Source organism: Sciurus carolinensis, chromosome 12 (assembly GCF_902686445.1).
Source record: "Sciurus carolinensis chromosome 12, mSciCar1.2, whole genome shotgun sequence".
Taxonomy (NCBI): Eukaryota; Metazoa; Chordata; class Mammalia; order Rodentia; family Sciuridae; genus Sciurus; species Sciurus carolinensis.
Window position 1 is genome coordinate 62053214 of NC_062224.1, and position 15013 is coordinate 62068226.

The 15013-nt window shown below is 34.2% G+C and overlaps 1 protein-coding gene across 1 annotated transcript in view; it reads left to right on the forward strand.

Annotated features, from left to right (window-relative positions):
- The window catches only part of Lin9 (lin-9 DREAM MuvB core complex component), a 77667-nt gene that overhangs the window by 32475 nt on the left and 30179 nt on the right, over nt 1-15013 (forward strand). The window contains exons 8-11 of the mRNA XM_047520871.1: nt 7441-7574; nt 9980-10099; nt 10377-10478; nt 12671-12751. Coding sequence (XP_047376827.1) covers nt 7441-7574; nt 9980-10099; nt 10377-10478; nt 12671-12751 — 437 coding nt within the window. The remainder of the gene's footprint in view (nt 1-7440; nt 7575-9979; nt 10100-10376; nt 10479-12670; nt 12752-15013) is intronic.

Consider the following 15013-nt stretch of genomic DNA (forward strand, 5'->3'; position numbering starts at 1 on the left):
AGAATGATATAATGTTGGCTTTGGGTTTAACATGTATAGCTTTTACAAATGTGAGCTATGTTCTTACTATCCTAGTTTTTCTAGTGTTTTGAGTATGACTGGATGCTGTTTTTTGTCAAATGCTTTCTCTGCATCTATTGAGATAATCATGTGATTCTTGTCTTTAAGTCTGTTGATGTGATGAATTACATTTGTTGATTTTCATATGTTGAACAATCTTGCATCCCTGGAACGAACCCCACTTGATCATGGTGCACTATCTTTTTAATATGTTCTTGTATGCTATTTGCCAGTATTTTATTAAAAAAATTTTATCTATGTTCATCAGGGATATTGATCTGAAGTTTTCTTCTTTGATGTGTCTTTGTCAGATTTTGGTATCAGGGTGATACTAGCTTCATAGAATGAGTTTGGAAGGGTTCCTTCCTTTTCTATTTCATGGAATAATTTGAGGAGGGTAGGTGTTAGTTCTTCTTTGAAAGTGATAGAACTTGGCTAAGAAACCATCTGGCTGGTTTGTTGGTAGGTTTTTGATGGAGTCTTTAATTTCATTGCTTGAAATTGATCTGTTTAAATTTTCTGTTTTCCTGATTCAGTTCGGGTAGGTCATATGTCTCTAGAAATTTGTGGATGTCTTCACGATTTTCTGTTTTATTGGAGTATAAATTTTCAAAATAGTTTCTGATTTTCATCTGCATTTCAGTAGTGTCCATATTATTATTTCCTTTTTCATCATGAATTTTAGTAATTTGAATTTTCTTTCTTTATCTTTGTTAGGTTGCTAAGGATTTATCAATTTTATTTTTTCGAAGACCCAACCAACTTTTTGTTTTGTTGATTTTTTTTTGAAATTTTTGTTTCAATTTCATTGATTTCAGCTCTGATTTTAATTATTTCCTGTTTTCTGCTTTTGGCGTTGGTATGTTCTTTTTCTAGAACTTTGAGATGCAATGTTAGATTATTTGGTGATTTTCTATCATTTTTATTTGTTCCTTTTTGATGTACATGACAGTAGAGTATATTTTGACATTATATATACATGGAGTAAAACTTCTTATTCTGTGGTTGTACGTGATGTGGAGTTTCACTGGTTGTGTATTCATGTACAAACAGGAAAGTTATGTCCGATTCATTCTGCTGTCTTTCTTATTCCCATCCCCCACCCCTCCCTTTATTCCCCTTTATCTAATCTAAAGAACTTTTATTCTTCCCTCTTTCTATTCTTTTAATGAATAAATATATATTTGTTTTTCAATTTCAAGTTTTTTATATGTGTCCTATGTATGTGACAATGGAACATAATAGGTTGAAATTGTTGGTTTGTTAAGAAATTGTCAGAATCTTAAATTCTCAGTAAAATCAACAGTAATTCCATAACTGGGGAGTGGGAGGGGGGCAAGGATGGAGGAAGAAGGGACCTGTATAGAGGGAAAAGAGGGGTGGGGGGGGGGAGGAAACAAGAACAGAATGAATCAAACATCATTACCCTATGTAAATGTATGATTACACAAATGGTATGCCGTTACTCCATGTACAAACAGAAACAACATGTATCCCATTTGTAATAAAAATAAATTTTAAAAAAATAATAGGTGTAACTAGATATTGTCCTGAGGTAATTGGTATATATGGTCAAACTACTTAGTGCATGTTTTTTAAATTTTATGGATTGTATAAAATAATTTCAGAGCCTTAGGATAATGCCAGTAACTATAATAATATGATTTCTTCTTTTTTTTTTTCTGAATTTGGCATTCTGACCTGATCTATGCTTTGTTTTCCTGAGTGATCACATATACTAACTTAGATTGTTGCTTTTGGTGTTTTTGTTTCGTTTTTTTGTTTGTTTGTTTTACTTTTGGGCACCAGGGGACCATTAAGCCACATCCTCAGCCCTATTTTATATTTTATTTAGAGACAGGGTCTCAGTGAATTGCTTCGCACCTTGCTTTTGCTGAGGCTGGCTTTGAACTCATGATCCTCCTGCCTCAGCCTCCTGAGCCACTTAGGATTACAAGTGTGCACCACTGTGCCCAGCTGCTGCTTTTGTTTTTATTTTTTTAGCTTTGCATCATCAGTGCATGTAACTCAATACAGAAATGGCCATTAAGGAGAAGGCAATTAGAGACAAAGAAGTTTAAACAAAATTTCATCATCACTTGAATATATACATCTATGATAAAAGGGGAACCTGACCTGTGCTTGAAATATAGATCTGTGGAAGAAGAAAATAAGTATCATCCACAGATAGTCTGATAAAACTGTAGAATTGTCCTTCATTTCTTGATTTATAAAAGTAATACAAGGGCTGGGATTGTGACTCAGTCGTAGAGTGCTTGCATGGCACATGTGAGGCACTGGGTTCAATACTCAGCACCACATAAAAATAAATAAAATAAAGGTATTGTGTCCATCTACAACTAAAAAAAATTTTTAAAAAGTAATATCCCTCCAACCCACTGAAGTACATAGAAAGTGAGCTTCCCCTGAAACATATTTCTCCCTCTGAATTTTGGTGTATTTAAACATTTCAATATAGACCAGAATATATGATGAATCATCTCCCCTAAATTTTCCCTCAGAAAAAAAGTGAGTTGCTTTCTATTTGAGGTCTTATGTTTTTCGTGTTACAGTTATATTCTCAATTAGTCTATTTTGCACAACCTGGGAATGTTTTGTGAGGGCTCACTGTTTTTTCTAATTTTGTTGTCATTGGAAAATGCACTTTGTATGATTTCAGTTCTTTTAAAATTATTGAGACTTGTTTATGGCCTAGCATATATATAATCTATCTTTGAGAATATCCTACATGTGTTTCAAAACACTGAATTTTGCTGTTGGATTGAGTTTTCCATATGTGTTTGTAAGAGCAAATTAATTGATAGTATTGTTCAACTCTTCTATATCCTTAGACTGATGTTCTTATTGTATTGATTACTTAGAAAATAATATTAAAATCTCCATTTTTAATTGTTGAGTTGGGCAGGATTGAAGGGTTGAAATTTCAGTCCCATCCCCCAACCTCCAGGGAAGGGAAAGGTGTTGAAAGCTAAATTGAATAGCAGTGGTCAGTGATTTAATCAATCATGCCCATGTGATAAAGCTCCAGTAAAACCCCAAGAGGACAGAGTTGACCACTTGAAGGTTCCTGGAGAGGGGTACACCTGGAGATGGCATAGGAGCTATAACACACACTTTCCCCTATACCTCACCCTATGCATTTCTTCATCTCTATACCTTGTAATAGCATTTATAATAAACCAGTAAACTAAGTTAATATTTCCCTGAATTCTCTGAGCCACTGCAGCAAATTAATGGAACCCAAGCAGGAGTTGTAGGAACCCCAATTTATAGCTATCCTATGAGAAGTGCAGGTGAAAGGATACTCAACTAGTGTCCACTGCTGCAGCATTGTTTGCTTAGTATATTTGGGGAAAATTCCATACAAATCTGGTGTAAGAAGTGTTGTGAGAATATAGTAGGAGAAACTGAGTCAGAGTTTGATTTTCCTCTATATTATTGGAATGAGGCACAGAAGGAAAGATACTATATGATCTTACTCATATATTATCCTCAGAATGGTGGTTGCTAGGGGCTGAGGTAGTTACTGGGTGACGAGGTTGGAGAGATGTTGGCAAAATTGCAGTGAGATAGAAGGAATAAGTTCAGGAGATGTATTTTATAATATGGTATTTATAATTAACAGTATATTCTTGAAAATGCTAAGAGAATAGATTAAAACATTTATTCACAAAATGATAATTATATAGATTTAGTTATTCCACAGTGTGTATATACTTAAAAAACATCATGTTGTATCCAGTCAATATATACAATTTTATCTGTCCATTTAAAAATTACAAATAAGAAACGGCACAGTGACGCATGCCTGTATTCCCAGACACTTGGAAGGAGGATCATAAATTCACCTTAGTGAGACCCAATCTCAAAATAAAATATAAAAAGGACTGGAAATGTGGCTTCATGGTAAAGCGCTCCTGAGTTCAATTCCTGGCACCAAAAAATTAAATTAAAATTAAAAATAAGAAAAGAACATAGACTTGCTACAATATATTATCTAAAATTTTTACTGATTTTTTGGTCTGCTCTCTCAAACCTATTGATGAACCCCTGTAGTAAATTTTTCATTTCTGTTTGTATACGCTATAATTCTAGAGTTTCCTTTTAATTCTTTTATAACCTCTATTGAGATTTCCTATCAAGTCATTATTATCATTTTTCCTTTTAATTCTTTGAACATATTTGTAATAGTTGCTTTTTAAGTCTTTGCTAAATGTATCATATCTATCAATTTCTTTTTACTATACTTTTTTCCCCGAGTAAGAGTCATGTTTTCCTATTTTTTTTACACATCTAGTAATTTGTGGTTGAAAACTTATTGCAGCAATTCTGTATTCTAATTATTTTGTAGTGTAGTTGGATTTGCTTTAGTAACTTTATGCAACCACTGATGTCTCATTTTATTTATGCTTGACTTCATCGTAGTTACCCCTGTGTCTGTATAACTTAGTGGTCAGCCAATGATTTGGGCAGAGGTTATGTTCAAATATCTTGAACCTAAAAGGCCTCAACTTGATCTGTAAGTTGGGGAATGTACACAGTTTCAGCCAGTTATCAAGTTGTCATTAGCTGTTACTTTTTGCAAGACTATTGAGTCTTGCCAGTCCATTCGAATAGTTTCCCTGTTAACCGGTGATGAGTAAAGAGCTTATTTCAGCCCTTTTATGGTTCTCTAGGTTCCAGATTCTCCTTATTAAACTTCTGGCTAGTCTACCACTCATTTCAAATTTCAACCAAGACCATATTTTAGACTTCCAAAGCTGTGATTTTCCCATTCTTTCTTGATCAAGTTCATTTTTTTTTTTTTTTTTTTTGGTACCAGGGATTGACCCCAAGGGCACTTAACCACTGAGCCACATCCCCAGCCTTTTTTATTTTTATTTGTACACAGGATCTCACTAAGTTCTTAGAGCCTCACTAAGTTGCTGAGCTGACTTTGAACTTATGGTTCTCCTGCCTTAGCCTCCTGAGCCACTGGGATTACAGGTGTATACCACTGTACCCAGCATCAAGTTTACCACTTTTAACTGTCAGTCCCAGGTTTTTACCCATTAGTCCATATCAAGTCTGGCACTTCTGACAACACTGCTGGGTTTTGTGACCAACCCTGCCCTAGTAAAATCAATTTCACCAACCATGTTGATGATAATGATGGGAATGTGAATAACCTCATGCAAAAAAACCACACTGACTCTTCCAGTCCTAACCTAGTAGTTTTCAACAATAAGCATTTATAGTTGTTTTATGCATTTGATCTATTTCCAGTACCCTGGAGTGGTTGTTTTTGAACATCTTATTTATCTTCTCTTGTGGAGAATAATCACCAAATCTCCTCGTGTTGTATTAACTATAAGTCCCTTTATATGTTTGTTTGTTTAGCTTTATTACTTATCCCTGTCCTCTGTTCCCTTAGTTGATCTGTCAGAGACTGAGTGATACTTTAGTCTCTGATGATGTTTTTATCAATTGATCCTTTTAATTTGATTACTTTGTGTTGAATATTTCTGTACTTTTTGGTCAGTATAAAATGTAAATTTTGCCCAGCTGAAAAACATAAATGCTCTCTGTTTTCTTTCTTTCTTTTTTTCTTTTTTTTTTTTTTAAGTTGAGGTATTGTCTCACTGTATTGCCCAGACTTGCCTCAAACTCACAGTCCTCCTGCATCAGACTTCCAAGTAGCTGCAATTATAGTCATGTACCACTATACCCAAACTCTACTACAATTCTTAAAATTTTCACTCATGCTGGATATTTCTTTGGATTTTCCTGATGTTATTTCAGACTGAACTTTTGTTGTTATTGTTGTTACCACACATTGAACCTAGGGACGTTTAACCACTGAGCCACATCCTCAGCCTTTTTTATATTTTATTTAGAGTCAGAGTCTCGCTAAGTTGTTTAGGGCCTCACTAAATTGCTGAAACTGGCTTTGAACTTGGGATCATCCTATCTCTGTTTTCTGAGTTGCTGGGATTACAGGCATGCACCACTGTGCCCAGCTCATACTAGACTTTAATAGTGACAAGAATTCATCCTTTTCAACAGTCCCCAAGACTCCTAACTCACTGGAAACACTGGGAGTGCCCAGCACATACTTGTATTCATGGCTAAGATATTACAACAAAGGATGCAAAGCAAAATTAGCAAAAGTAAAAGATGCACGGGGCAAAATCCAAAGGAAACCAGATGCATCCTTCTAAGAGTCTCTTCTAATAGAGTCACACAGGACTTACTTAATTCCTCCAGAAATAAATTGTCATTTCTGAAGTGTGTGGACCAGGGAAGCTCATTAGAGTCAGTGTCCAGAGTTTTTATTGGGGACTGGTCACATAGGCAACTCCTGCCTAGTGCACACTGAAATTCTACATTCTCAGGAGGAAAGTAGACATCCAGCATAAACCATATTATTTGCACAAGTAATCTAAGCATAGTAAACTACCCTTATTAATTAAGGAACAGAGGGAATATTCCAAAAATCTGAGTCTCCAGATGCTAGCCAAGGACCATCCTTGCAGGCAGACCTTTCTAAGAATAGCAATCTCTGTCCTGTTAAAATAATTATTTTTTAAAAATATTTTAAAATTATAGATGAACACAATACCTTTATTTTATTTATTCTGTTTATTTCTGTCTATGTAATGCTGAGGATCAAACCTCACATGTGCAAGGCAAGCACTCTACCACTGAGCCACAATCCCAGCCCATATTAATTCTTTTTTTGTGCAGCATTCTTGTCATCATTTGTCATTGTCTTCCTCTTTCTTTTCTCTTCTTTCTCTATCTTCCTCTTCCACCCCTACCCCCTTTATTTATTTATTTTTATTTTGCAGTACTGGGGATTGAACCCAGGGCCTTGTGTAGGCTAGGCAACTGCTGTGCCACTAGCTACATCCCCAGCCTTTTATATTTTATCTTGAGACAGGGTCTTGCCAAGTTGCCTAGGCCTGCCTCAAACTTGCCAGCCTCCTGCCTCAACCTCCTAAACAGATGGGATTATAGGCACATGCCATCACACTCAACCACTCTTTTTTTTTGGTCGTTGTTTTTGGAACTACTCCGTTTTGCTTATGAGTATAATGGCCAAAGTTCTTTTGTTGACTTTTTAGAGATTTAAACTTTTTAAATATTTTCCCCTTAGTTTGGTAGCATATGATTTCACTGATTTATCATATTAAGGAGCATCATAGTTTTGTTTCAAAAAAGCTACTTGTTGTTTCTCTCAACTTAAAAGTGTGTTTATGTTGAAACCAATAGACAACAACACTGTACTTTATGGTTTAAATTACATTCTTGGAAGTTTTATATTTGAAAATTCTTTGTATCTCTTAAGCATGATAATGCCTTTGTTTCTTTCCTCAGCACGATTACGTGGTGTTCATGATGGTCTGTTCACTGGACAAATAGATGCTGTGGATACTCTGAATGCTACGTATAGAGTAACTTTTGATAGGACAGGGCTTGGGACTCATACCATCCCTGACTATGAAGTTCTTGTGAGTAGTATTTTATAATATATTTGTGTTTTATGCTTTTTTTTTTTTGCGGGAGGGTGCTGGGGTTTGAACCCAGGGCCTCATGCTCGGTGTTTTATGCTTATTAAACCCATTGGATAACCTTTCCTATAAACTGTATTTTACAGTGGAATCGAGGTTTCAGTTTGTAGAGGAAGAGATCCTTAGGGATTCCCAACCCTGTCTACTAGTCCCATGGAGCAGAACTATATTGAAGTCTTTTGTTTTTAAGAAGCTAGGATCTCTTTGTACTTTAACCACACAATACTTTTTTAAGTATAATGGAATTAATTACTTCTAAGTTATCTTTGGGAGAAACTACACATATTTATTCCTACTGTTAGGTAAGTTATAGTTTTCTTGCAGAATGCTTTTGAAAGTATGAAGAGGCTGGAGTTGTGATTTGGTGGTAGAGCACTTGCCTGGCATGTGTGAAGCCCTGGGTTGGATACTCAGTACCACGTATAAATAAATAAAATAAAAAGATTCATGACAATTTAAAAATATATATATTTATTTATTTGGTACTGAGGCTTAAACCTAAGTGTGCTTTACCCCGAGCTACATCCCCAGTCCTTTTATTTTTTGAGACAGGTCTCACTAAGTTTTTGAGGCTGGCCTTAAACTTTCAGTCCTCTGGCCTCAACCTCCCAGGTACAGGATTACAGGCATGTACCATGGAGCCTGGTTGTTTTATTCTTATTTTGAAACAGGGTCTTGCAAAATTGCTGAGGTGGTCCTCAAACTTGTAATTTTACTCCCTTAGCCTCCCAAATTGCTGGGATTACAGGCAGGTGCTATCACACTTGTCTCATGATCACTCCTGTTTTATACATGTCATGGAAATTACACATCATCTCTGCATGTGGCACTAGTAATCAAACCCAAGATTTTATACATGCTAAGTGTGCACTCTATCAGTCCTATACAGCTTTCTAATAAGTTAAAGTAATTTTAAGATCTAAAATAACTCTGCAATCTGGGGCAGGCTTTTGAAAATAAACAGTGTGCTGGATGTGATGACACACATCTATAAGTAATCCCAGTGGCTCAGAAGGCTGTAGCAGAAGGATTGCAAGTTCAAAGCCAGTTTGGGCAACTTAGTGAGATTCTCTCAAAACAAAAAATAAAAAGGCCTGAGGATATAACTCAAGTGGTAGAGCACCCCTATGTTCAATACTGAAAAATAAAGAACTTCATATAATGAAATGGTTTTCTTCTAAGCATAATGGAAATTAAGTTGTTTGCTTTTAGCCTCCTTTTTTTCATTTCTTCACTATAAACTTGATTTTTAAGGATTATGACCTTGTAATTAAAACTCTTTATTTCCTTAATGCAAAAATAGAATAATCTTCCTTTTCTGTTAGAGACTTTTTTAAAACTGTGACCCCTTTTTACTGTGAGCATTTCCTTTTCAAATATCCCTTTTAGAGCTGGGCACGACTTAGGAGACTGAGACAGGAGGATCACAACTTCAAAGCCAGCCTCAGCAATTTAGCAAGGCCCTAAGCAACTCAGTGAGACCCTTTCTCTAAATAAAATATAAAAAGGGTTGGGGATGTGGCTCAGTGGTTAAGTGCCCTAGGTTCAATTCCTGATACCAAAAAAAAAAAAAAAAAAAAAAAAAAAAAATCCCTTTTAGAGAGAAACTTTAGAGGAGAAAGACAATTTGGACTAAATAGAACAAAATACATCACCCCTTAAGTTTTTATTAAAGGATGAAATCTTCAAAACTCTCTTTCAGAAAAGGAAAATTGCTTTCCTGTTTAATTGAGATCATCCAAAAATTATTGCCTGGCTAAATAAAAATTGACTTTAGCTAACTGGATGACACACACCTGTAATCCTACTGACTTGGGAAGCTGAGACAGGAGGATCAAAAGTTCAAAACCAGCCTCAGCAATTTAGCAAGACTCTAAGCAACTTAGTGAGACCACATCTCAAAAAAAAGTATTAAAAATAGGCAGGGATGCTGCTCAGTGGTTAAGTGCCCCTGGGTTAAATCCCTGGTACCAATTTTTTAAAAATTGACTTTAATGATAGTAGAATATGTTCAGATAGTCTAAATGTTTAACCAAAGGTGGCCATAGAACACTTCAGTGTTAATTGTTAATTCTCTAACCTGTTTTGATCCTTTGACCATTTTCTTCTAATTCTCTTGTGGGTTCAACCTTTTGGCAGTGGTAGTATTTTCATTCTCTGACTTAGTTTCTAGCCTTTAATATTTGTAGAATAATATATTCAATGATAAATTGTAGAATATGCTTTGTATACTGCCATGAATCATAGACTCCCAAGTAAATATCTCAGCTGAAATATAGTGTTTATAAATCTTAAATGATTAGTAAATTTCATTAAATATTATGGATTATTCTCTTTTCCCAAAGAGTAATGAGCCTCATGAGACAATGCCAATTGCTGCCTTTGGACAAAAACAGCGGCCTTCTCGATTTTTTATGACCCCACCACGGTTACATTATACTCCTCCTCTCCAGTCACCAATTACAGTGAGTAATATTTTAGAAATGCTATCAGTAATTTAGTTATTAGTATAAACACATACCGTGTTATTATGAAATACACATCTAATACAACAACTTCAGGTGTTACTCATATTATTTTGAATTTCAAATGTTAATAAAATAAATAGTTCCAACTCTGGATGTTTTCCTTCTTATTGGATTTTAATATAATATTAATTATAATAGTGATTAATTTTACTTTATCTAAAAATACTTTCTTTTGAACAGTCAATGATTAAATGATTCCTTTCTATTCTGATAGGATAATGATCCTTTATTAGGACAGTCACCTTGGAGAAGTAAAATTTCTGGCTCTGATACTGAAACATTAGGTGGTTTTCCAGTAGAATTCCTTATCCAAGTGGTAAGAATTTCTTTGAATATTTTACTCTGTTTGAAAACTCAATTGTCTTTTGTATTATTTGTGGTGAAAATTTTCCTAGGGTAACATTTTTTATCACTGTATAGATTTGAAGGACTGTAATTTCCAATAAAACTTGAAAATAAATAAAAGTCATAACAGCCAAAAAGATTTAGAGATCTTCCTTGTTGGACTTTTCTTTCTCTTCTGTGACTAGGAACAGCTGTTCACTTGTTGAGAATTTAGGGATTAGACACTTAATAATCTAAATTTAAGCCAGAGGTGGTAGTATTGCCTGTAATCCCAGTGGCTCAGGAGGATCAAAAGTTGGAGGCCAACTGTGGCAATTTAGCAGGACACTGTCTCAAAATAAAAAGTAAGGGATAGAATTGTAGCTCACTGGGAGAGTACCCCTGGGTTCAATCCCCAATCCCCAATATAGAGGGGGCGGGGAGAAGAAGAAGAAGGGGTAGAAGTATTATATGGAACAATTTTCCTGAATAACCTAACTCTTTAAAATGTAATGAGCTACTAAGTTTGAAAATTTGATTAAATTATGTAAAGTATAATGTAATGCTGTTTTAGTTTTTTTCTTTTACTGTTTTTAAAAATGAAAATTACTTTGACCTGAGATAGTTTTTATTAATAAAGATGTTTATAACATAATCCATTGAAATGTTCACAGTGTTTACCTTTTGCAGTTGATGTTATTTTGAGGAAAAAGTCATTTGAGTGCATTTGTGTAGCATTCTGTTTTAATCATATATTGTTCATTGTCCTTGTAATATAAAAGTTCTTATGCCTTTTGGATTCCAAAGCTAAATAAAATATTTTTATTTGAAAGTTTGAAAATATAAGAATAGTCAAGATTTATCCCTTTTACAGATGGAACACTTACTGAATTTTTGAGAGATATTTCCAGAGAGAACCATAAACAAAGGAAGCTACAAACTAAATACTATTGTATTATAGCTAAAGTATTGATATTTGTATTGATGTTTATATGTTTGAATTTTTTTTAGTTTAATAGGTTTTATTTTTCTAGAGCCCCTTTAGGATCACAGCAAAATTGAGAGGAAGATTCAGATATTTCTGATAGTCCCTGCCCTACACTCGCAGTTCTCTCCCCATTACCAGCATACTCCACCAGAGTGGCACATTTGTTACCACTGATGAACCTATGTTGATATATCGTTTTCATGCAAAGACCACAATTTACATTAGGGTTCACTCTTGGTATTGAACGTTTTAAGGGTTTGGAAAAAAGTATCACCCATTAAGTTTCCACCATATCTTTTTGTGACTTGATAGCTCATTTCTTTAAGCATTGAATAATATTCTACCATATGACTATGTCATTATTTATGTATTCATTCACCTAAGTGAAAGACGTCTTGATTGCTTCCAAATTTTGTCAGTTATGAATTGGGACTCTGCCATAAATATCTGTGTGCAGAGTTTTGTGTAGATATGTTTTTATCTCTTTTTGTACCTCATAAACTGGATTTAGAAGTTTGGTTAGATTTTTTTTCCCTTTGATTATTTTATTTGTTTTTATGGGACAGCTATACTTTTATAGGTGTTTTTTTTGTTCTTCTGATAGGAGGCCCATAATATAAAATCTTATTTTTAAAGTTAGATGCCATTGGTCATCAATGCCTAGATTTATTTGTTCATCAGGACTGCAAAATGGTGGTGTTTCATTCGATCATTGCTTCTTTGCTTATTTGCTGAAGTAGTCTTATAAAGAAAATTTTTCCATGGTCTATTGTTTGGGTACCCTGTGGTATAATTTATATAGGAAAGGCAAGCTAAATATTTGATGCTTTCTCTTTGCTTCCCAATTTACAAAATAATGAGTTTGATTACTAGCTTTCTCTAACAATTGTTAATTTTTTTTAAATTATAATTGTGAACTATGGATTTTAACACTTGCACTTCAGTTCTTTGCAGTTATTTTTCTTATTGTTCTACAAACTATCCTGGTTTGAATTGTAAAAGCTTGTTCAGGTTGATTCCTTAGTAAACATGTCCTAGTTATTTTAAAATAATATTTTGTCACCTAATGAAATATATAAAATAAAATGCTATATTTATATTGAAACACTAAAATTTCCTCTAAAGTATCTTAGTGAAAAATCAAAAATTTGATGTCTGAGTGCCTCTATTTATTATAAAACATTTCTTCTTTGTAGACTAAATTATCAAAAATTCTCATGATTAAAAAGGAACATATCAAGAAATTAAGAGAAATGAATACAGAAGCAGAAAAACTGGTAAGGATTTACTTCTTTTTTTTTTTTTCTTTTTCTTTTTCTTTTGCTCACTTGTCTAATTTTAAAATGGCAAGCCCTTCTTTATCTAATGATTTTAAAATGTCTTAAGGAAGAAAACCTTGAGATATGCTATTTTGAAATCATTTGCTATTTCTTGTATATTGAACACATGCTAATAAATTAGCAATGCAATTCAGTGTATTATCACAGTCCCCATTATGCCATTGACTCTACAGTTGAATAGGATTAATGGGTATACTAGGTTCTTTTTTTTTTTTTTTTTTTTTTTTTGCGGTGCTGGGGATTGAACCCAAGGCCTTGTGCTTGCAAGGCAAGCACTCTACTAACTGAGCTATATCCCCAGCCCCTAGGTTCTTAAATAGTTTTCATGAGTGTAGTATCTGATTAACGAAGTTCTAATATCAGAGGTTATAAAAAGTGTTTCAGAGTAAGTAAAATCAGGAAGTATATGTCATCATCTTAAAGGTATTTTGATAGAGTTTATTTCCTATTTTATTAATCTGACAAGTCAAAAAATGAGTCAATTTTGTTCATAAGAAAGACTTGGATTTTTTTGTGTGTTTTTTAAAACTATTTATATAGAAAATATTCACTAAGAGAGTCTTTGTGGCCAGGCATGTTGGTGCACACCTGTAATCCCAGCTACTCAGAAGACTCATGTAAGAGAATTGCAAATTTGAGGACAGCCTGGGCAATATAGGGAAACCCTTTCTCAAAAATAAGATTTTTTAAAGGCTGGGGATACAACTTAGTGCTTGCCTAGCTTCTGCAAGGCCCTGGGTTTAAGTCCCAGTATGTCAAAAAAACAACAACAAAAAAACTTTAAATCATAACGAAACAACATCTTTCTTAGGGATTTGTAGGATGGCAAATAGGTTTCATCTCAAACACTATCTCTGATTGATTGAAAATGGCTGAATAGAAGTGTGAGATTAAGGGAGCAAAGTGCTATGACTGTTATTATCTGTCATGAGTACAGGAATGGGGAGTAGAAGCACTAATCATCTCTCTAGTGGAATATTGTAAGGTGTTAGTTAGGTGTACAGGTAGATCTCCAACTGAATGAAAAATAATCTAGGATTATAGAATTTTAATCTGAAAATGATTAAATTATCTAATATCTTTATATTTTATGGCATTGTAAACTAAAGACCAGAGATATCAGGTGAATTTCAGTCCAGAATCATACTGCTGTATGTGCTTACTTCTTTCCTACTGGATTCTAATTCTTATCTTCATTCTGTCAGTTCTATCTATACCCTTTATGCTTTTTCTGACACTGGGGATTGAACCCAGGTGTGCTGTACCATTGGGCTACATCCCCAAGCACTTTTTAATTTTTTAATTTTTGAGATTAGGTCTCATTGAGTTGCCAAGGCTGACCTTAAACTTGCAATCCTCCTGCCTCAGCCTTCAAGTAGATGAGATTATAGGTGTGCACCGCCATGCCCAGCATCCCTTTATGTTTTTTCAGTGCTCTCCCCACTGTGTGTTCCTTTGCTCTCTTAATCATCTCTCCTGTCCTTATGCATAACTGAATTATTTCCATTTAATATTACTAGCTAAGACTTTTTTCTGTGTCTGAATCAAGGCAATTCTCTTGCCTCAGCCTCCTGAGTTGCTAGGATAACAGGCATGCACCACTACATCTGACTTATTGTGTAGTTTTGAGTGAAAATTATCTTCTAACAAGAATGGAATTATGTATCGCTTCTCGGCCTTTTGGCTAAGAATGGAATTATGTCATTTACATATTCTCTCATCTTTCAAAATGATTGTATTGTACCATAATTAAGCAGTTTCCTACTAATGGATATTTGGGTTATTTCCATTATGTAACTAGAATAGTGCTACAGTCAGTGACCTTATTCATATAGCTTTGTACATTTATTTGTGTCTAACTGTAGGATAAAACTTTTAATTAACATATAAAAATTGTACATATTTATGGAGTACCATGTAACCTTTCAATACATGTAGCCATTGTATAACATTCAGATCAGGGTAAACATATCTGTTTCCTCAAACATTTATCATTTCTTAGTGAAAATATTCAGTCTTAAGGTAAATTCTTATAATGGTGTACAAAGCTGTTAAAGATTTAATGAAACTTCTAGTGTAAGATGGTAGACTGAACACATTTGTTCGGTTTTTCCTATCCTTTACAATTGCACACAAAATACAAAGTTTTCAAAAGAATTTGAAAAAAATGGATGCATCTGCTTAACAATGTGAGATTTC